This window comes from Pithys albifrons, chromosome 1 (assembly GCF_047495875.1).
Source record: "Pithys albifrons albifrons isolate INPA30051 chromosome 1, PitAlb_v1, whole genome shotgun sequence".
NCBI classification, from domain to species: domain Eukaryota; kingdom Metazoa; phylum Chordata; class Aves; order Passeriformes; family Thamnophilidae; genus Pithys; species Pithys albifrons.
In genome coordinates, this window is record NC_092458.1 from 17,144,094 (window position 1) to 17,167,500 (window position 23,407).

The 23,407-nt window shown below is 38.4% G+C and overlaps 1 protein-coding gene across 1 annotated transcript in view; it reads right to left on the minus strand.

Annotated features, from left to right (window-relative positions):
• The window catches only part of COL4A1 (collagen type IV alpha 1 chain), a 122,538-nt gene that overhangs the window by 20,307 nt on the left and 78,824 nt on the right, over window positions 1-23,407 (minus strand). The window contains exons 16-39 of the mRNA XM_071567708.1: window positions 21,580-21,624; window positions 21,306-21,359; window positions 20,817-20,858; window positions 19,555-19,645; window positions 18,895-18,930; window positions 17,245-17,409; window positions 15,305-15,400; window positions 14,291-14,374; window positions 13,518-13,588; window positions 9,456-9,647; window positions 8,454-8,622; window positions 8,010-8,102; window positions 7,806-7,910; window positions 6,202-6,299; window positions 5,749-5,899; window positions 5,294-5,407; window positions 4,716-4,883; window positions 4,078-4,167; window positions 3,334-3,486; window positions 2,370-2,468; window positions 2,189-2,278; window positions 1,419-1,558; window positions 384-510; window positions 202-282 (exon numbers count right to left, since the gene is read on the minus strand). Coding sequence (XP_071423809.1) covers window positions 202-282; window positions 384-510; window positions 1,419-1,558; window positions 2,189-2,278; window positions 2,370-2,468; window positions 3,334-3,486; window positions 4,078-4,167; window positions 4,716-4,883; window positions 5,294-5,407; window positions 5,749-5,899; window positions 6,202-6,299; window positions 7,806-7,910; window positions 8,010-8,102; window positions 8,454-8,622; window positions 9,456-9,647; window positions 13,518-13,588; window positions 14,291-14,374; window positions 15,305-15,400; window positions 17,245-17,409; window positions 18,895-18,930; window positions 19,555-19,645; window positions 20,817-20,858; window positions 21,306-21,359; window positions 21,580-21,624 — 2,554 coding nt within the window. The remainder of the gene's footprint in view (window positions 1-201; window positions 283-383; window positions 511-1,418; window positions 1,559-2,188; window positions 2,279-2,369; window positions 2,469-3,333; window positions 3,487-4,077; window positions 4,168-4,715; window positions 4,884-5,293; window positions 5,408-5,748; window positions 5,900-6,201; window positions 6,300-7,805; window positions 7,911-8,009; window positions 8,103-8,453; window positions 8,623-9,455; window positions 9,648-13,517; window positions 13,589-14,290; window positions 14,375-15,304; window positions 15,401-17,244; window positions 17,410-18,894; window positions 18,931-19,554; window positions 19,646-20,816; window positions 20,859-21,305; window positions 21,360-21,579; window positions 21,625-23,407) is intronic.

Genomic DNA, 23,407 nt, shown 5'->3' on the forward strand with positions numbered 1-23,407 from the left:
AAAGAAGTATTAGCCCCCGACTACACTGGCTCAGATTTACCTGGAAAACAGCAACATCTTTTTCTGCTTATGAAATGAACAAATGTACCATGAAATATCTGAGCAAAAATGGATATAGAATGCTACAGAATTTGTTTTAGACACTGCCTGAAGGTGAACAATACTTTAAATAGCATTTGGTGGTTTATATTTCTTTTTTACCTGGTTCTCCTTTTAAACCTGGAATGCCACTTAAGCCAGGAAGTCCTTTTTCACCCTTTTCTCCATGGCGGCCGGGGCTTCCTAAAGAAAAGAAGATATGGATTTACATGAGGGATATTTTGTATGAGTTTCATTTTAATTTTTCACTGCAATTTCTGTTTTATAAAAGCATAAACACTTGCCTGGAAATCCTGCCATGCCAGGGGATCCTTTGGGACCTGGGGCACCTGGCATTCCAGGAATTCCTGAACTACCCTTTTCACCCTTATCTCCAGATAAACCCGGACTACCCGTTCTTCCTGGTTCTCCCTAGAAGAAGCAGCACACAAAAAATCCACACATTAATTCCAAAACGGTTATTCCTTTTTCCAGTAGTAGATGTCACCCCTCTTATCTATCTGGTTTTTAAAGAATTCTGTTCTTTTTCCATTCAGAAACAAACTAATTTATGATTAAATTACACATTAAATTCCACTGTCAGAGTTTTTAACTCTTCTAGCAATTGCTTAATACCTACATATGAAAATGAGCAGTTTTCTATGTATTTTTATGACTGTTATACAAAGTCTTTTCCAAATTAGACTCTTAACTTACCTATTACACTTCACTTTCTTAAAAAAAGATAAAAAAATCTAAATAAAAATCTCTTTAAAAAAAGATGTGGGGTTTTTTAAGTCTTCAGCAAGTTTGCTATCAGATTAGTAGGTATTATTTTTACAATTTTTGCTTATAAATTCATTATAACTGTCATTGTACATCTAGGAAAAGGAATATGAAACAAATGAAAATCCTTTTAAATCCTATTAGCGATTAAATTAAACTTTGCAGACATTATTAATATAGTTCACTTTTCAGTAATATCTCAGCACTGTATATGTTTTCAGCTCTGCAAAGTAACATTATTTTAGTGTGATTATTTGCTCTGTTTGTAAGATGCCCTTTTCACATTATTTACTTAGTCTTTTCTTCCCCTACCCCACATTTCTAGCCCAGTGAATTAGCCTATTCTGAACAGAGAAAATAAATAAGAACCCTGACGATATTGATCTCACCAAACAGAATGCATCTAAACCTGGGCATACATGCACCTTCCAAGTTTCTCATAAGATATTTAAATTACCATAGTAGAAAATATAATAAAACAGCTTAAAGGCCAACAGCATCTTTTCAAATGAAGTGCTTGTTGGAGACAATGAAATCTTTAGGGGTGTAAATACCTTCTCACCAGGGGCCCCTGGAAAGCCAATTCCAGGAAAACCTGGTGCTCCTTTGTCTCCTTTTTCACCCTTTTGCCCAGGGAACCCTGGTGTGCCTGGTGAACCTGGTACTCCAGGAAGACCCTTTTCTCCAGGTGTTCCTAATATGAAAAAAGGAAAATGGGTCCCTCAGGATCAGTAGTACATATGAGCTGAGTAAAACTTTATTTGAATAATTTCTAGCAGGACTACAGTGACAAACGGACCCTTCTGTAGCATATTTGATTTCTGAAATACACTAAACATAAGGTCATCTGAATGGAGACAAGGTTTCCCTGTTGAGATACAGCATATTCTCCATTTTACTCTCTACCAATCTCCTCCACAACAACACCCTTCCCAGACCACTACCGTTCATAATTAACATGCAGTACACAGCAACTCATCAAGCTTTTTAGAAGGCAGAAAACACACAAGAAACTTAATGAAGTTCACACATTAGCAGAGACAGACAAATAGGCATTACTTGAAAAACTGCTTGCCTGAAACAAATACACAAATCCTAAACAGACAGCTAAAGGATTTGCACATAGAAAATGAGGAAACCACTCTATTGTTTGTATATCACAATAGGATTGAAAAGCAATGTTCCAAAAGCCCAATATTCAGTAACTGCAAAGAGTGCAACAGTTTCTTACGTCTTACACCAACAAATATTCAATACAGGTCTCTTATAATGCTCTGTATTAAATGGTGGAAAACAATAATAAGAAATTCCTAGCAATCAGTACCTGGCAAACCCATTTCGCCAACTGATCCTTTTTGTCCTGGAACTCCTGGATCCCCTGGGTACCCTGGAGGGCCCTGATCACCTTTTGGTCCTATGGACAACAGAGAAATTAAGAGTCCCATTAGTTAATAAGGTTTAAAATACCTGACAATCCACCTCTCTTCTGTTAGTTTCAGACATACCTGGTTGTCCTGGAGTACCAGGTTCACCATCCTGCCCTGGAATTCCTGGTTCCCCATAATCCCCACGTAGTCCTTTTTCTCCTGTTGCTCCATGGTCCCCTGGACACCAAAAAGACAAACACAGTGACATAAGTTTTATCAAAATTTACTGCAATGACATATAATAATCCTTCCAGTTGATTTTTGATCACTGCTGCTGCTCTGCTGAACAAGGGAATGGCTGAGTAAAACATAACTCTCCAATCCCTAAACCAATACCGAGGAGAGGCTGCAAACTATCACAATTTTACAGGTGTCTGTGCAAATTCAAAGCAAGTTATATCTTTAAAAGAAATTGAAATAAATGTGTGTTTGACTTAGATTAATGAGTTATTTGAGAAGCGACAAACAATATCGGGTGTTAACAGAAATGATTGATCTGACTGATAAAAAGGCACATATGAACTAGATCACAAACAAAAATTTGCTGGTTTCCCTGTTTCATTTAATGTTGAAGCACCTGCACCATTCCAGCAGGCTTGATCTCTTATTCTGTGCTGTGCCCCTATCCCAGCTTTAGGTCCGCACTTTTTGGTCACATCACAAACATTCCTGTTTGTATTGCATATAGCTGCAGGACAACAGGTTATTGAAGATAGCTCACCGAATGTTTTTAAGTAAGTGGCTTTTATTAAAAACATTTCAAGATGTTCAAACCTAATTTTTTTTCAATCAACGTCACTGAAAATATGCTATAAAATAAAAATACTGCGTCTTCTCTGCACAGTTTGTACTTTGGAAGCTTTGTTTTGTGATTAATCTTTGTTTCTATGGAATTGAAAAATAGCAGAAAAATACCTGCATTTGTTGTGTGAAATTCATTAATCTTATCATAAAAACCGTTGTCTAAAACCAAGACAAAACTGAACTCAAAGTACTACTGCTTGATAGTATATGAGTGTTAATTACAATTATCCACAATTACCTTTTTCTCCTTGATCTCCCTTCTGGCCTTTCAGACTAACCATGTCCATGTTGTCCATTGTTCCAGGTTTTCCTGGAAGACCAGCTTCACCTTTATCTCCTTTGACACCAGGATCACCCTGTGGTCCAACTACACCTTTGAAACCTTGGCTACCTGTAAAGGGACAGCACTGAATACTATAGATGCATACAAAACTTTGCAAAAATATTTAGGAGACAACAACAAATTAAATTAGCTATTTATTACAATTTTGAGCAGCAAATATCCTGCTCTGGAATATCTCCTATGAAGTTTTATTTTATACCATGACTTCACAATAGCTCCATCAAAAAACTGACATATTTTTCATACTTCATAGCCATTAATTTTAGATTCTTGAAACAATAAGGGCAGGAGTTTGGCAGTAATACAGGACATTATCTGAAGCATTTAATTAAAGATCTTCCTGCTAGCTTTTTGTAATTTCAAATTCTGTGTTTTTCTTGGAGTAATATCTATAGCATCCCCATACCTAGCACAGCCTCACACTGTTGAAGAATGGATCAAAAATCATGTCTCAGTGCACAAACACGACTGCTTCTAGGATATGCTTTTTATACTGTTTCTAACTTAAAGAACAGTTACTTGACATGAACCATTTCTTAGGCCAAACATAGTTCTTATATTTGCTTATTTCTAGACTTGTTTTCTGTTGAGAAAAAGGTGGATTTTACAATTTCGATTTTGAGAAAATCTCTTTCTTACCTTTTTCACCAGGTAACCCTCGATCTCCAACTGGTCCAGGAGTTCCCGGCAATCCAGGAGTTCCCATAACTCCCATTTCTCCTTTGGGTCCTGAAGCCAAAGTGAAAGAGTGAATAACAGAAATAAAGCAAGCCGTGCACAGAAGTTTAAGAAACAGAATTATTTACTGCTTTTCATATTAGGAATTGCACTACTTAAGGAAAAATGGGACAAGGGAGATGATTAATCTTAAGACAGCCTGACAGAGAAAACAACAGTAAAAATAGTGTTATGAAAACCAGAAAAACCACAGTTTGTAATTGTTTTTTTTAGAAATTCTTAAAAATTCCTATTAGAGTAAACAATGCTGTCATTAGCAAAGGCATTATTAGAACCATACTCTGTCACTAAAATTGTGCAGATAATACCCTTTTATTATTAAGGCCAGTTTGTAAAAGCTGCTGGATTTGATCCACAAAAGAACTTCAGCAGCAGTTCAGTTACATGTCCACAGAGCTGTTTTACTCATGTCAATCTATGTGTTTTCCCAGGCTTGAGCTCTTTGATGGATCCAGCTCTAACCAAGTGAAAAGTTATGCTACCACAACTTAATAAAACAGTTGTCAAAAATGCAGGTTTCTGAGGAAAAATATGTTTACCTGCTGATCCTTTCAGTCCAATAGCCCCCTGTGGACCTGGCAGGCCAGGTAACCCCACAGAGCCTGGTACCCCTGGCTGGCCCTGGCTACCTTTGTCCCCTTTTGGTCCTGGCATGTCTAGACCTGGGATACCAGGGAAGCCCCTTTCTCCTTTTACTCCAGGAAATCCTAGGAAAAACAGAAGATACAGGATTACGAGAGAACAAGGAACACTGTTAACAAGCACATCTGAGCATGTGGTTCACAAATACCTGTGGTTCAAAAATTACATGGCATGAAGAATGAAGACTAAAAGGCAGACAGCAGAACCAGTCCCCATTTTCTAAAAGAGGCTTTGGACCTGTATATATGACCCACCAATGATTGAAGGAGACCAAACCAAATGGCAGGCATCCTCTCAGGAAGCCTTGCCCTGCGTTCTGGACTGGTCAGAGGAGGCCCACTGGTATATCCCCCCATCCACGCTCACTGACCTTACATTGCAAAACAGTTCACAAGCAACATTTTTACCAGCATCAATAACCACTTATGCCAAAATTCTGCTCCTAAGCACCACCATGTGAGTATTTTCCTCTCACCTGGGGGTCCCTCGGGTCCGGGCTGCCCAGCAGGTCCTGGCAATCCTGGAGGGCCCAGCCCTGGTGCACCTGGAGGACCCTGTAAGCCTTGGAGTCCTGGGAGGCCAGGATCACCTGTGGTGAGACAGGAGAGACATAGATAGACTGAGCATCCTCCAATGCTGTTTGACACCGTGTTTGCTGAAGATGCCAGACAAGGTGCTTTGGAAGCACGTGCCAAACAAGACCTCACTCAGCCTCCAACACCTCCAGCCTCGGCTTGGAGGAAGGGCTGCTCTTTCCTGCTAGCATTTGGTACTGGTGGGTGGTAGGAGAAAACAAGGATAAGGAAAATGGACAATTCCCAAGGTATCAGTAGGATATTTCAGTGATGAATAGACTTTTTGCTGCATCCACAGGGGAGTGATTTTAAAAAGAAACAGAAATATAGAGGTGTATTTTTCTGGCAATGTTACCTCTGAATCCTTGCTGTCCAGGTATTCCCGGAAAGCCTTGCTCGCCACGTAAGCCAGGCAGTCCTGGATTTCCCTTTTCTCCGGGGATGCCAGCTGGACCAGGAGGCCCTGGCAACCCCTTAGGGCCAGGGAGACCTACACCAGGTTCACCCTAGCCAAAGAAATACAATAGATTTGGAATCAATACATCAAAACTAAGAAATCATTAACTAGATGTATTTAATCATGGAGTATAGAGCTCATGTATAGAGCTCTATATATGATTTCAGGGGAGATCTGTAAGTCTTTCAGTATTAATGTCAAGCATTCATCCATCTACTCTGTCCCTTTGCTTGCACAGTGGGAAACATAAGATGAAAGACAGTTTGGCCAACTTTTAAAGAGCAGGATTTTTGTGCACATTCCTGTTAACATGGGCAGCCACAGATAAAAGTATGAGCAGCTGGCATCTACCTTTTGACCTTGTAAACCTGGAACACCTGGCAAACCATCCAGGCCAGGGGTTCCTGGAGTTCCTGGCAGACCGGGTGAGCCAGGCTGACCTTGGAAACCTATAAAACAAAACAAAACAATACATCATTACTGTCTCTGCCTGTTGGTGACCTCTGCTGTTTCATCAAGCCTCTAGCTGAACTATTTACATCCTCACAGGGACATGTAAAAAAAGATTGTGTAGTCTTTTATGTCAGACTTCTAGCAATGCCAGTACTCAAATGTCCCAACAAAGATTCAAACACTGAGCTTTGTACACTTGGCTTCTGATGAGAATAAACAAATGCTGAGTGTCTCCTCTTAAATGAATAGCCTTGTAGGTTCACCTCCCATCTCCCTTGGGAGAAACATCTAATCTGTAAAACTGTGTTCTCAAAGTCTCCTTCAGAAAAGACAACTTAAAATGTGAGCCATCAGACTGAGGGGTGCACAACAAAATCCACTTGTGAATCAACATCTTTTGTTCAGTAGATGTCTGGTGGCATCTCCTACATGTCACAGTGTGGGTTGCATACAGAAGGTTTCTATGCAATAGCTGGCCCATGAACTGCACCTTGGGAATGCAGGAAGGAATATTTACAACATGCAGCAAATCACTTAAAGATAGCACGCATTCAACACAGCACACACTCAGTAAGTTCAGAAGAAGCTCCTCTCAGAGGCAAAGGTCTCAGGCAGTGGAAAATACAGCTTTTAGGCTAAGTCCCAGGAAAGTCATTGCACAGAGATGAGTACAAGGAAGAGTCCTTTAAAGAAATGTATTTGATGTGCCATTCCTCTCTTGCTGACATCAAAGTGCATATAGCAATTCTTTTCCAGATACAATGGTCATTTCTGGTTTTGGTTTGTCCCAATGCAGTCTCAGAGGCGGTCACTGGGAAAAAATGTCCTTTCTCCTTATTAAGTTTCCAGCCCTTCCAGTTCATTGGTGTGTGGAATCAAAGCAAATAATAATGAAGACACAAGAATTTTTGTGATTGAGATGGCTGCTGAAATCTCTGATGAAATAGTTCTAAAGGAGTAGCAGCACTATGAAATACATCTTAGAAAAATTCAAAACTAGAATCCGAACATTTAGACTCACTCTAAATTGCTTGCATACCCTGACAATTGGCATAGAGGGAAGACTAAACTTATGTTGAGGAAGCTGGAATTCTAGCCAAACCACTCTCAGCCACTTGGGACAAAGCAGAGCTGTTAGCTCTGGCCCCAAACTGTTATGGCTATGTCAGTGTTTTATTTTGACCAACACACACAGTGGTTTTCATCTTTCAGAAGGGTCATCTCATCCCTCAGCAACCTGAGTGGCTGCAATGTAAGACGCTGTACAATATAATTTTCTACAGTGGCTGTAGCTGTGACACCATCTGTGGCTGCACCCCTTCACTGCACAGAGCAAGTGTCATCCATCAAATGAATGCTTATTGTGGTGCTTGTTGAGTTCCACAAGGGAGGTTCTTCTGTTGCACCTCCCAAACTCCATGCAGCCATGGCTGGATGACAGTATAGGCCTCCAACCATATGAAAGTCACACCAGCTCTGTTAGATGGATAACTTTATCTTACCTTTGGGACCTGGAGGTCCAGGGAAACCTATACCTGGCTGCCCAACAGCACCCTTTTCTCCTGGTAGGCCAGGTCTACCCGGAAGTCCAGGATTTCCTTTGTCACCTTTGCAAATGAAAAACAAGACAAATGTTAACACAAAGGCTAACTTCTGGGGAACAGATCCATTTTGACTACCAGTCAAAGATTAACAGGCTGCTGTACCTTGGGGTCCAGGGAAACCAGGTGGCCCAGGAAGGCCATCTGCCCCAGGAGGTCCAGGAAGGGATACAGTTCGTCCTGCTTCACCCTTTGCTCCTGTTAAGGTAAAGTTCTATTAAGTACAGCAACTGATGAAATAAGCAAAGTAGTTTCACCCAGCCAGCAATATTAGTTCACCCATAATATTGCAAGTGACTTGCTATGAAGGTTTTTTTGTAGAAGATTCACAGAAAACTAGGATGAACCTAAACCATGCCATTTGGCCTTAGAAAATTCTTCAAGAAAACTGCCTTCAAAGATTTGCAATTATGCTGAAAGCAAATACTGATTTAAATTAGAAAGTCTCTATTTCAGTCCTAAATTCTGGTGATCCTCTAAGCTGCACCACTTAAAGGGCACAACATTTTTAATTTTTTTAATATATTTTTAAGCATACTGTAGCATTACCTGGAAGGCCTGGTAAACCTGGGGTTCCAGCAAAGCCTCTGTCTCCTTTGTCACCAGGTAACCCTGCAGCACCTATCCCGGGAGGGCCAGGAAAACCTCTTTCACCACGTACTCCAGGGAATCCAGGCTGGCCAGGGGGACCACGTTCTCCTTTCAAGCCAGCTGTACCCTAATTTTTGGAAAGTATAAATGTACTTCTTGCCTGACTGGCAAGACAGAACACAGCATCCTCTCTGAATATTTTGACTTGGAATTTAGCACGAGTATCTGCAGTGTTGAAGAAAATGGATTTTTTTACTGCTGAGCTCAATGGAAACAGAACTAGATCCCATGTGAAATAGCACCTGGAAATCAGGCCTAGTGTGCAATGCAGCTAACTGGACCATGTAGGCCACGCTCCCAGTGGTGGATCTGGGAGTAGATGTGAGTTCCACATTCAGATTCACATCCATATCGGCTGAACTCTATCAGTGCAAAATTTTGAAGCATTAGTTTCTGCCAGGAGAGAAATGTGCTAGAACATATTTGAATCTTGTCTTAACAATCTCTGCTTGAATAACTGCATTTGTTCAATCACCTCCAAATTTCAGCTAAATCATTTGCACTAGTTCTCACTATCAAGCATGTGAGAAAGGGCGAAAGGAATAAAACTGTTGTCCATGTCCACAACTTTGCTCTTAACAGGTCATATTGGATGCATTTGAGTCATTGCTTATTTGCATGACACGTAAAAAGAAATGGTCAAAATCTAACTCTGAAATAGTCTGTTGTTGAAGGACTGTCTTCCTCACTATCACTAGTGAAAATGGAATCTTCCTCTGAGTAAGAATATATTACTCAAGGTAATGACAAGACATGGAAAAATGAATGAGGCCAATAAACATAAAGTATTATAGGGCACAAAAGCATGTGAATTCTGATCTGAAAGACAGAATGTATAGGACAATACATAAACATAAACTCACAGTAGCACAATATGAAAACATTACAAAACACACATACCGGTGTTCCTTTTGGACCTTGGGGACCTGGAAATCCATCTTTTCCTGGTCTTCCTTCTCTTCCAGGAATACCTGGTTGTCCTGGAAAACCGGGATCTCCCTTTTCACCTTTCAGGATAGAATCATAAGTAAAATCGCCAGGTTCTCCCTTTGCCCCGGGGCTGCCCATAAGTCCTGGAGTGCCGGGAGGTCCCTGAAATTTTATAAATTCAGACATCATTAGTTGCCTTTCAAACACTTCAAATGATACAAAAGCAAAAATATCTCCAGAAATTAAAGTGTAGGCCCAAATCAAAGGAATCACTAAGTTTTTGTCTGACAAGGTCGAATGAGAATATTTTCCAAGACAGAGTGTTGTGATTTAGGAATTCATGCCAATCTTTTTGTCTTAACCAGTTTGTTATTTATCGTATCAAAGGTACATCATTGTAGATGGTACATACCATCATCATCATGGTTAGGCCTCACAAACAAAGATTTGGGAAGGGCTCTACCCACATGGGTGTGTCCTTCCAGCCTGCGCAGTGGATTTTTCAGGTGAGGCACAGCGTGCGCAGAACTGGCCCCACCCTTTAAGTCCTGAGGTTCATCTGCCATGGCTGAGCAAGCTTGGACAGTGACAGTGAAGTCCTCAGGACTAGAACCTACAGCCCCCCATATTCCCAGGAGGTCTCCCATCCAAGTACTAACAGGGGCTGACCCTGCTTAGCTTCTGAGATCTGATGGGATCGGGCATCAGGGTGGCATTTAACTGCCAGATGGTACATATAAACTCACACCATTTACACAAGAACTGCAGGCCTTGATACCAGAAAACTACTTGGAATTTTCTGTAGATTATTTACTGGATTTCAATTGTGTATATTTATACAGTATCAACATCAAGGTAAACAAGACTTTTTTAAAAAAGCATTTTCAGAATTAAAGTGTCTGTTCCAACCTTTAAATGTTGATTTCTTGTAACACTGTGGCACCCATTTCCCTGATACAAATGCAACAAAAGTATATCTGCATTTCCATGACAATTTGTAATACCTGCAGAAGCAGTGCTAATACAGGAAAGTAACACCATTTCAATATGGAAAATCCAACTTAGCCAAAATGGCAGGTTTATACAAAGCCTACCCATGATTTCATTTATTTCAAAACTTTTTAAATCAACTTTAACACTCATCAAATATATTGATTGAATACCAAATTGAATTGATTATCTTATAGAAGACTAAATTACCCTTGCACAAGAGGCTAACTGAAGGCTGAATGCTTCTCCCTGGGTAGAATTCATGACATTCAGCTGACACAAATATATGTTTTCCTTCATTATTAACATTCATTGATTATGTACAACTGACAATAACAGTCAGTTGGTACTACCAGAATATTATCCACATGCTCAGAAAATAGTTTTGTAAGCTCTCCTGGAAAGAAATTATCTACCTAATATAAACTTACAGGATTTCTAGAACTTCCATTTTTCTCCTACATATTTTTGAGAACTTAGATGCACTTTTCTCATGGGAACAGACTCTATAATTTCAAGGGGATCAGAGCTACACAGTAGGGTAATAAAGCACAGACTTTATGGGTAATGCCTGCTGGTTACGGCTGATGTGTACCCTGCACTTAAACCTGAACCAGACATTGGTCAATGATAATCTTTTCACTAGCATTGGTGTGCTCTGGACCAGACTTTGATGCTTTGGCATGGCTCTAAACAATATCAGCCTGCAAGGTTGCCCTCTCTGTAATTTTTCGAAGTTAAATTATATGCTAGATCACTACCTGGCTACACTTTGTGGAGCAAAACAAGCTTAAAAGCATATAGAACAGTAGTCAGCCCTTGTCTGATTAAAATCACAACCAGAAGTCAAGAGGCAATAAAAGTAAAATATAAAGGTGTGCCAAAACATATGCTCAGAACACAGCATCAGAATGTCTTTCATTTTTCTTCACTGTTTCTTTCATTGATCCCATTGATACTGCAGTATATTCAGTCACTGAGGAATACAATGTTGTTTTGGTGGAAATAGGTAATGGACTCCATCTTAGTGAGCTTTCATGGATGAATTCAGGCATCTAGGCTTTATTTATACTCAATGGAGAGAAATAGATTCCTTGAGTAATAAACTCATATAGCTGGGGGTGTTTTTTAGACTTCTGAAAGTGCCTCTCCTTTAGCAGTTGTGATGAAGAGAGCTTACATAACTCCCATGTGTTTTAAAGCTAGTGCACATGAATGTCACTGAGAAGTTATGCTGCCCAAAAGGATCAGCTGAAAGGAAAGAAACGGCTTTGGGGAGAAAAGGTCTGGCAAGACTAAGTCTACTCACACTAGGACTGGTGTCAAAACACATGTTATACAATAGGAACATGTATGCTGAGGTAGGTTTTGACACAGTGTACTTAGGGACACCCATGTGGACTCTGACAATATCAAATGTAATTGTGGTAGTACCATGCTCATCTAGGAGTAATTTGTGTTAAGTTTTAGACAAATACTATGCTGTTCTCCTTCTGATATCTGGCCTTACTAAGAGTCATGTTGCACTGTGTCAACATAATTTACAATCAATCGTATCAGGATACTTTTACAGCCTTCCTTTATTTCTTCAAAAGTAATAGTAACTTTCCTGCTACCTAACTGTGTTTTAGAGTATACTGCAGACATTTCCAAAAATCTTCATTAATGACCTGGATATAAGATTCAAAGGAATGCTACATTTGCCTGTGACACCATGCTGAGCTGTCAACTCCCTCAAGGTCAGAGAAGCCTTCAGAGAGACCTCGACAAATGAGAGAGATGGGCAATCACCAACCATATGAAGTTTAACATGGGAAACTGCCAGATTCTGCACCTGGGACAAAGCAACCCTGAATTTATGTACAGACTAGGGAACAAGAGGCTGGGTGGGGTGCTGTGGAAAGGGACCTGGGGGTTCTGGTTGACGGCAGGCTGACTATGAGTCAGCAATGCCCTGGCAGCCAGGAGGGCCAACCATGTCCTGGGGGCATCAGGCAAAGCATCACCAGCCAGTCGAGGGAGATGATTGTACTGCTCTGCGCTGGTGTGACCTCACCTTGAATATTGTGTGCAGTTTTGGCCACTACAATATAAATAAGATATTAAGCTACTTGAGAGTGTCCAGAGGAGGGCAAGAAAGATGGTGAAGGGCCTTGAGGGGAAGCTGTATGAGGAGTGGCTGAGGTCACTTGTCTATTCAGCCTGGAGAAGAGGAGACTGAGAGGAGACCTCATTGCAGTCTTCAACATCCTCACAAGGACAAGCAGAGAGACAGGTACCCATCTCTCCCCTCTCATGACCAGTGACAGGACCCAAGCATGAAGCTGTGTCAGGGATGGTTTAGGGTGGATATCAGGAAAAGGGTTTTCACCAAGAGCAGGTTTGACCACTGGAACAGGCTCCCAGAGGAAGTAGTCACAGCACCAAGCCTGTTTGAGTTCAAGAAGCATTTGGACAATGCTTTCAGGCACATGGTGTGATTTTTGGGGTGTCCTGTGCAGGGCCAGGCATTGAGACTCAGTGATCCTGATGGGTCCCTTCCAACTCTCCATATTTTGTGATTCTACTATTCAAAATTCAGAAAAACTGCCAGAGTATGCTGCATGCTAATACTAGATTGCTTACACTACACTAGATGGGACTGTATCTCTCTCAATATATATGTACTAAAACACCAAAGAGTTATTGGAACCATTCAGGAGGTAGTCAGGGAAGACCTGCATCTGCTTTCTGTGAAATCCTACTGTTTACCCAACTCTATTGCTTAGGTTGCCCACACAGAAGGCTATGTGTCCCGCTTGAGTTCACATGATGAGAAAACACAGAAATAAAACCAGTATCTGACAGCTTTTTTAATCCTCATAGTTCAACCCCACTGCTTCCTACTTTATTTTATTAGGCATAGTTAATTTTACCATATCCTTGCACTGGTCACAGTTTTTAAACAGAACTGTTATACAACCACACTGATACACTGATCATCACATGTTTTTTGATCATGTGTCTAGTAGGGCATGTAGTATTTGGCAAGGCATTACTTACAGGTACCCCTGGAAGTCCATCAAGTCCAGGTAAGCCTCTTTCACCCTTGAAACCTGCTTGTCCTGGAAAACCTTATCAGAGAGACAGAAAATACAGTTTTATTTATTACATGCTTTTACAAGTAGTTCATTGTATGTGAATTCCTTGTGACCCTTCTCAAAGTGTCTCATTTCATCCCCAGTTATATGAATATAATGCTGCTAAAGTCAGTGAAGTTGTCTGGATTCATGTGCTCATGTGTTGCATGTCAGCATTCATAAACTCAGAAGATGAAGGTTCAGTTGACTCAGGAGTGAATTCACCTTACTATTTAGACTTATCATGTAACCAGTGCAGTCTTGAAACTACCTAACACATATTTATTTTTCTGAACAGCCACTAGAACAAATATGAGGTATAATATAATGTTTTGCATGTAGCACTCTCTCGTATGGTAGCAGAAAAATTACTATTTTTGTGGGGCTACCGAATTTGATGTTAGAATTGGAAATATTTGTCAAACCTGGGCACATAAGAAAATGGTTCCCACATTGTTTTTCACTTTCACAACTACCTATGAAAATATTTCGGCCACACTTTGCAAAGATCCTTCACTGTGGCAAATTTCTGCTTCCTTGGTAATGTTCATTGATTGCACTGGAAATTTGGAATCAGGCCAAAAATAGGAATTTTCACAATTTAGTAGGACAAAAAGGAATTTATTTTATTATGCATGCTGCATTTTCAGAATTTAGCCTATGTATTACATTTTCAGGTAGTTAATGTGTTTTTACCTGCTGGACCTGGTGGCCCTTGTGGTCCTGGAAGTCCAGGAGGTCCTACTTTATCACACAAGGCACAGGCTTCACCTTTGTCACCTGAAAAAAAGAAAACAACAAAGTAAATAAATAGCAACAAAAGTATTTAAGACAACTGCAAGCAGGTGGATTCAGGGGCAAATGTCAATTTAATAAACTTCAAGTAGAAAGAATAAATGTGCTACTTTTACTTACACACTTCAAAGCAAATTGATGTTCAACATTGTTTAATTTTTTTAAGGAATGGCATGAAAATCAACATAAGTCTTATCCTAGGGATAATATTTAACAGAATGGTTAAAAGGGACTAGACTGAAGAGGATCCAAAGGAAGAACATAAATATTCAGTGGGTACAGAGGAAATAAAAAAAAATTACAGCAGGAAAAGGAGAACCTTTATAGTAAGCGTAATTCTACACTTTTAGAAATGCTGTAAACAGATTGAGATTTGGAAGGAGTAATCATCATATAAATGAGTGCAGCTTACATTTTAAAATGCCTATTTATTCAATGCCACTAAAACATGTGGTCGACAGTCCTCTTTAGAGGTGTTATAATTTTATCTTCAATTATACTCATGGCAATGATTCATAAACCATTTTCATTCCCAACTCATCTGTTCCTTTCTAATTCTTCATCTCAGAATTCACATCTTAAATTGCCATGAACAGATCAATTTACACTTTGTGGGTCTATACTCATCCCTTTCTGTCTTTCAGCTCCTCTTTTAGCCCCATGCCATCCTTTATCTCTTCCCAGACACGTGTAGGCTAAGCAAAATCTAAGAGAAGTTTGTGTAACACAACTCAATACACAATATCCTTCTGGTACTCATCAGAGACTCAAGAAACATCTTCCGCATCCATGAACCATATATTTAACTAACTTTAAATATACTTTCTTTGGACCTAGACTAATTTGCCCAGTCTCTTTTCATATCTAAGCTCCAGACTACTAAACATTAGAAACCAATCACTTTAAAATAGTTACCTTTTTCTCCCATCTCTCCTGGAAATCCATCTCTTCCTGGAAGTCCAGGACTACCTGGTGCACCAGGTTCTCCCTGCTGGCACTGATCAATTCCATCTGTAATGGAAATACAATCAAGAAAATTGTTTTGGCAAGTCTAAGTTTCCATTATAGTATTGCATTTATGCAATGTCATAGCCAAAAAGTTACCTATGAAGAATGTTATGTCAGGATAGCATTTTTACTCTTTTATTTTAACTGGATTTATGTATTCTGATTCCATATGTATTGCTTAAGAAACCCTGAGAATTACAGAATAAAGACAGGCTCTGCCATAATAAGGTTATAAAAAAATTTCATATAAAATCCATTTTCATTGTCAGTTTTGGCTAAAAAAAGCACTGTGGGTGAAAAACTGCTGACCTTGAAGAGAATGGAGAGTGTTGATGTTCTGAAGAAATTCATTAAGTAGGGTTTTGGTACCCTGACTTCTGTTTTCAACATTTTAGGAAACTTTCTAGGTCAAGAGCAGTTGTTAACATCTATTTAACTTCATCATGCCAATCAAGCTTCCTGAAAACATCAAACCTCATATGTTAGGAACTGAAACGGGTAACAAATCAGAATATTTAGTAAGCTTGATATGAGAATATAAATTGTGCTTCTTTTGTTTGATGATATGGCACAGGTTCTGGCCTAATATAACATGACATCATTTTGGCCAAAGCCAGTAGTCAAAATGTGAAGTTTGGAAAACAACCGTTAAATGAAAACACAGTTTCCCATTAGGCCCTTGAAGAAAGCTAAAGAAGTATCTGGGGAAGGAGCAGAATTAAACAATGACAGAAATATGTGTGAAAAACAGGAATTGCTCTTATTTTTAGGGCAAGGTTAAGATTTAGCTATTTTTTTTTCCATATTCTACATGCTGGATTTTGTACTGCTTCATTGACAAACTAGGCATCTTCAACTGTTTTTGAACAAAGTATTTTTAGTTTAGCAATTCCATAGAGAATAATGTTTCTTTCAATAGCTTTAAGGTACCTAAACTATTGTAGTAGGGATATCATTCTTGATGTCGAAATGACAATTTAACCCAAAAAACTAATATCACCTATAGCAAAAGTTCTGCTTCCAGAGAAGAGTTAAAACATCAGTTGTAAGAAGCTATTCAGCATGGGCCACTTCCACATGTACTTTTGTTATTGCTTCACTGAAGAACAAAACTAAAACATTTTTCTCTTTGAAGTTGCTTTATCCCAATCTAATAAAGCCTAGCTGTGTAAGGCTGTTATCATTACTACTACTATTATTATATATTTGCCACATCATTAGTATCTTTCCATTTACCTCTAGAAAGCATGTCTTGACCCAGACCTCGTGGGTGGCATCCCTGCCTATGTCAGGGGGGGTTGGAATTAGACGATCTTTAAGGTTCCTTCCAATGCTAGCCTTTCTATGACCCTATTCTCCTCTAAGATAGATTTATCTTACAACAGAAACTTCTGGCAGACTAGTATCTCACACTGCAATTCTCACACCTCTTCCATCTGTTACACAGACTGGTACTGCAGACTTGTAAATTGTGATATTGAACAGCTATCTTTTATACGAACAACAATATTAGTATATGCTATTTCTACAAATATATTGAAGTTGGCACAATAGGACACAGAATAAACCAACATGTGTTAAGGTCAATTGTTTGGTTATATTAGAACAGTCTACAATGAACTTTGAAGAAATTTTAAAAACATTTATTTAGCAAAGAATTCTTGTCCCAGTAAGGAAACCAGTGGCTTCCTGCATTGTGGAAAAGCTTGGTCCAACAACAACTTAGGTATGTTTCTTCCACAACGTAGATGCCTCCTGATTATAGCTTTTGTAATCTTGTCTCTTTTTTCTTTTTTATATGCATTATTGAGTCTTCAGTATGAAAAGCAAGAAAGGGCTTTACATACCTGCTACGCCTGGAGGTCCTGGTGGGCCGGGCAACCCTGGGGAACCTGGGAAACCATCTCTTCCAGGCATTCCAGGTGAAGGGAATCCTGGAGCACCCTTTTCACCTTTTTCACCTCTCTCTCCAGGGACACCAGGTGATCCTACCCTGTCTGGAAGTGGTCGACCTTTGGAGACAGTAAAACATACATGAAAAAGTGACAAGTGAAAAGATAACAACATTGTCAACACATTAGCTTCCATGGGGTTTTAGAATGTAAAAGAAAAAAAGGGACTTTATTTTAATTATTGGTGATTTATATAAAATTGAGATTATATACTCACTACAGCTGAGTAACTCGCTTCTCTTAGATCCCTAGATAAACACACTTGCTCTGTACCAAGTGCCTTCCTGAGAGTTAGCTGAATGCACTTTTGCTGGGTAGCAAATAGTGTCAACACAGAAGCTAACTTAGATATTACAACTAGAAAGTATTACACATTTTCTTACTTCATAATAAACTAAATCTTAGACATACCTAGAAAGGGAGAGCATGTCTAATAACTTCAGCAAGTAAGTATTCAACAACACAAGGAGATTTCAGGAATGTGAAAACCAAAATGGTTTGTAAGCATACTAAGCAAACAGCCAATAAAGAGAAGCAGCTAAACAGATAGAAAAAAATTACTTAAGATCTCCTTTAAGCTATTTGTACAGACACACAGGTTTTCATATTGACTTATTTCCATTCAAAACTCATCACTAGACTTGATCACTAAACCGTTTTGAGTATTCTGCAACACTGCAGGAAGATATAAGTCACGTGAATCTCCATACAGCCTGTGGGATATAACATCTCCTCCCTAAATTGTGAAAAAATTTCTGGAAACTATCTGACTCTGACTTGCATTAATATTATATTCAGCTCACTGTCTAGAAGGAAAATGAAAGCAAAGGCGGTAGCAGTAGTATCACTGCAGGATGTGATAGTGTCATGTTTCTACAGATTACTTGCTTGATTTTTAGAAAGCAAATATCATGGTTTACTTCAAACATGTGTACACATACATATATACATAAAAACAGTGTTATCATGGATGTGAAAATGTTAAGATTATGAAAAAGGCAACATTTGCAGGCAAAAGAAATAACTTTTATCGATCAAGTGACATAGTAAAAAAAAGAGTGGCAAACCTTCAGAAACTACTTTGATCTAAGAAATATTACTATTATTTCTTCCCGCAAACCTTAGTTTATTATATTTATGCAAACACATACAGAGTTGAAGTGAGAGCAAAACAAATGATCTACATCTGAGTATACATACTCAGGTATATATGCACACATCTACAAACCTATTCATATTTAACAACTCTTCTTATCCAATGGAGCTATATTCTCTGGGCTATCTCTGTTAGACTATGTACCCTACGTTTTCAATTTCAGCAGACTGTGAACAGGGCTCTACAGCAAGAACAAGGCTGGCTCACATCAAAGACATGAGAAAAGCAAAGGGTCTGTTGGGATGATTAGATCGCAGGAGAAGTCACTGCTTGGCTGTTCGCTAAGTCAGGCAGTAACTGACAGCAACTAAGGAGAATATCTCTCAGGACTCTTCACTCAAGAAGAGCACACAAAAAATGTGAAAAAATCAGTGGTCATAATTTCATACCTGGAGGTCCTGGGATTCCTTGTGCACCAGGGAAACCTTTAAAAAGAGAAGTTTTCAATTAGGCAATGAATTCAGCATTCACAATCAAGCTAGTACTTTCGGAATCAAATGTGAAGTTAAATAATCTACACATATCTGCAGGCAATATATTCAGGGAAAAGGCCCTGCTGTGTGCAAACTTCTCCAGTGATTTTTCTTAAATAGGCTAAGGTCTGTAGTGGAGAAAACGGAAAAGCAAATGCTTGATTTTCTCTGTTTACTGAAGACTTTTTAAAATTATGCAAGCCAATTTTTAGATTAAAAATTAGCTACTGATTTTTATAAAGGAGTCTCAAGATTCTCTTCATTATTATCCTCTTTATGCTTGTGTTGATTTCCATATTTCTTAAATAATATCATTGGATGATTTAACTTCCGTAAAAACAGATCCTAGTTTATAATTTTCCATCTATAACTGAAAGGCAGTCTTGGTTATCTTGAGAAGCAGAAGTGTCCTATAAGCTACTACAAAATGCAATACCCTGGAAACAATTAAATAAATTACTGGAATATTACACTGTCATATAGAGCTCCTGAGCTCACAGATAGTAGAATTTTAATTTCTTTTAGTAAGAAAACTGAAAGTGTAATTCAATCAAAACAGGAAAAACAAATACATACCTTTTTCACCTTTTTGACCTTTCAGTCCAGGCAAGCCTGAAACTCCAGGGTCTCCTTTTTCACCAAAGGTATCTACTGGTCTATCTATCATCTGAATCACAGGACAAAGATTAGGACACTAGAAACATACAACTGTGCCTTCATTTGTACCTCCCCCATCTTGATCTGATGTTTCAGAGGCCACTTTGTTTCATAAGAACAATTTTTACCAGTTGTGGTTAAACTTGCAATTTCAGTGACAATGCAACAACTGCTGCGAGACGGTTGTAGCTGATTAGGCATTATCAGAGAAAATAAGTATTTCTTATTCTATCAAAATTCCTTCATAGGAGTCGTCACAGGATTAAGAGGAGAGCTTTTATAGCATCTTCCTCACCAAAAATTATGCCAAAAAACTCAATATGGTATAAGCACTGACCTATGAAGTTTGTATTACCTTTAATTTTAAAATATTTTGTCCTGGCAGTTTCTGCTATCATTGACCTGAGCAGGACATACAGGATGCTAACATTTACAATAAAATATTCAGGAAGCATGTGTAATTTGAAAATCAAATTAGCAAATGTTGGGAATTTTTCCTCATGTTGGAGAAGCAGCACCATTAATGATATATTAGTTGCTGACTAAATTAATTTTTCATTTGAAGTGTTAAAAACATTGTAAACTGCTCTCCCGGTTTCTTCTTGTGCATAGGGGCTGATCACTGCTCCGGGACTCACTGGACATCAGCCAGCAGATGGTGAGCAATTGTACTGGGCATCACTCGTCTTTCTCAGGTTTTATTTCTCTCTCTCTCTTCTATTTATTTCCCTTTTCCTCATTAATATTACTACTACTACTATTAGTATTTTTAACTTTATTTGAGTTAATACTCAGTGCACTCCTATCCCACCTTTGGTAGCAGTAATGAGTGAATAAGTGGCTGTGTGGTACTTAGTTGCCAGATGGGGCTAAACCACAACAACTGCAAAGCCGACATAGCATTTTGATTTCTCTTTTAGATATTATACTGATTAACAAGGCTTATAATTTTCACAGTCTGAAACATTTGAAATTCATATTCTTCAAGAGCTCCTTTCCCAAATTTCAAACATACTTTAAAAAAATTGTATTCAGTTTGCTTCCATTAAGAAAAAACAAAGACATGACTGATGAGAATGAGATCAGAACACATGTAGTCTCACTTTTTCCCCTCATTGTTTGATCACTTTCACAAAATTTTATTTTAAGTTTAAAATAAAATACAAATTTATTTTACTTACTCTTCCTGGAGGTCCTGGATAACCTCGCTCCCCTTTGTCACCCTAAATCAAAATAGAATTTACATTTTAAATCTAGATCAGATTTTTTTTTCCAATAAATTCAGATGTCCTCAACAAATGAACACTTAGATACAGATTCATACAACTTCCAAATGATAAGCACAAAGATCACTATAACAAGCTCTTTTAGTAAGTAGCTTGTTTGCAGATCTGTATGGTTTGCACTATATAAACTAGAGTTTTAAGGGTAGTACACTTGTACATATGCTGACTGGGCAAGGCGCTTGCGAAAATAAAGCCTGCATTAATCAATTCATTAAAAGATCTAAATCAGAGATACCTATACTACCTTAATTTTTGACTTCTATTTCTGAGTGATGACATACAGCTTATCATAATTTAATATTGCTTTATGTGTATTCATTGTGTTAATGCACATCTATCTTAACTCATTCTGTGTGAAGGGAATCAAGAGCTGCTACTACACACCTTCGTACCAGGCTCCCCAGGTCGTCCTGGAATTCCAAACCCACCAGGCAAACCCTGTGTGTAGAAGACAGCAAAACCAGAAGACACAAATGTAGTTGAATCTTGACCATGTCAGCATCAAAGTTTTAAATTCTCAAACCAGTCACTAATTCACTGAAAGCTACAACTTTATAAACAATTCAGAAGGCTAGAAAATTTCATCCCTTTATAATACACAGATAGTTCTTTCTTTCCAATATACAAAACAGAACTGAAAATTAAATAAAATACATACAGGTTCTCCTTTTGGTCCTGGTTCACCATCTTTACCAGGCTTTCCCTGTAAAACACAAAGTTCCACTCTGCTTAAACCAACAACCACATAAATGCAACATCTAAATATGGTGGGTGAAATACTAGAACAAAACAATCACTATTGAAGTGCATGAATCCAAGCATGCTGATGCAGCTAAACAGAGCAGAGGGTACAAAGAAGGCAAATTGCAAATGTCTTGTATTATCAAACACCCTACAAGATGCCAATTTCAATAAAATCCTGCAAATCTGTTCCCAGATCCAGGAATTTCCCTGTCAAGGAGGTTTTGAGACAAAAGACATCAACAGCACAGGAAACTGAAACCAGACACAGAATCTTTTCCCTTCATGAAAATCCCTTTCTATATATATACTCTTCTGCTTCACAAAACCGTTATTCATAGATATTAGGTAGCTCCGTTTCAGCAGAAGGTTTTGAGAGTGGCCTTGTATCATATTGTGGGGTAATCTAGTGGTAAAAACCACTTCCCATACATTGAAAGCTATAATTTCAAATCACAAGGCAGATGATAAATTGGAATTCAAAACTCCCTCCTTCAGAACAAAGTTATTAACTATTAGACCACTGTCTTAACCTACAGAGAGGATTAGATTCCACTGAAGTAATCAACAGATACGTGTTAAATGACCTAGATGGACTAACCTATGTTTTAGCATTCCCTTACTCTTTCTCTGGATCATAAAAGGACTAGCTTGTAACCTAATCTACAGCAGGCTGGCTTTTATTTGGTGTCCCAGTGCTTAGATTGTATGCATAGCATAAGCTTTGTCCCATAAACCCAAGAAAATGTATATACTTAATACACAAAGTAACAATGCACACAATTCAGAATAAAAAAAATCCCATCAGTTTAGGTCAAAAACTTCTGTCTAAAACAATGCAATTGAAGGATAAAAATGATACAACAAACATGAACAGGCTGCCACCACTGAAGTGTTCAGCTATGGTATCTTATAAAGAAAAGTTGTAAGTAATTTTTAATGATTAATTAAAACTATGATTTGCAAAGCCAAGAGAATCTTCAAATGTACACAGCAATGGGAATTAATCATATCGTTTAATTCTATTAAACCAGAATACGAAATCTTAACATCTGTTCATCTTTCAAACCCTATCTTAATTTCAGAAGTAACTATGAGTTCCTGAACAATTATATATAAAATATCTTAGAAGCTTTGTTCAGGGAATTTTGCAGAAAATAAAAACTGTATTTTTGAAAAATTCAGATGCTCTGGTTTCCTCAAAAAGTTCAAAGCCAACATGTCTCCATTCTTCCAGCTTCAAGCCCTCATTTACAGTAAGAGTAAAAATACATACATGACAGCAAAGATAATCCCATCCCATATCTTTACAGAAAGGATAATAGAGCATCTGACCTCGCAGTACAGTAGTAAGAGAGATTTCCTCTTTTTCAGATTGAAGTATAATTCAGTGCCTACAGAGGTACTGGGTCTAACAGTTTAGGAAGACATACAACCTGAGAAACTTTGAATACTTTAGGTACATTTGAATGTAGAAAACGTACAATTTTGCTACCAGCTCAGCTATAAAAGATACTGCATGACTCATGCAGAAGTTGCATAGATGAGACAACGATATAGATCAGATTAGGCAAATGTAACAGACCTTATGGCTTTTAGCATCTACAGCCAGACTAGGAGCTGGCAAGAAAAAGTACTACAGCCACCTAAATTTTTTGCTACATTCATTGTCTTTGAAAGAAACTGTACCTTTAGGCTAAGCAGGCTTATTTTATTGATTGCATGTGAGAGTATTTGAACTGAAT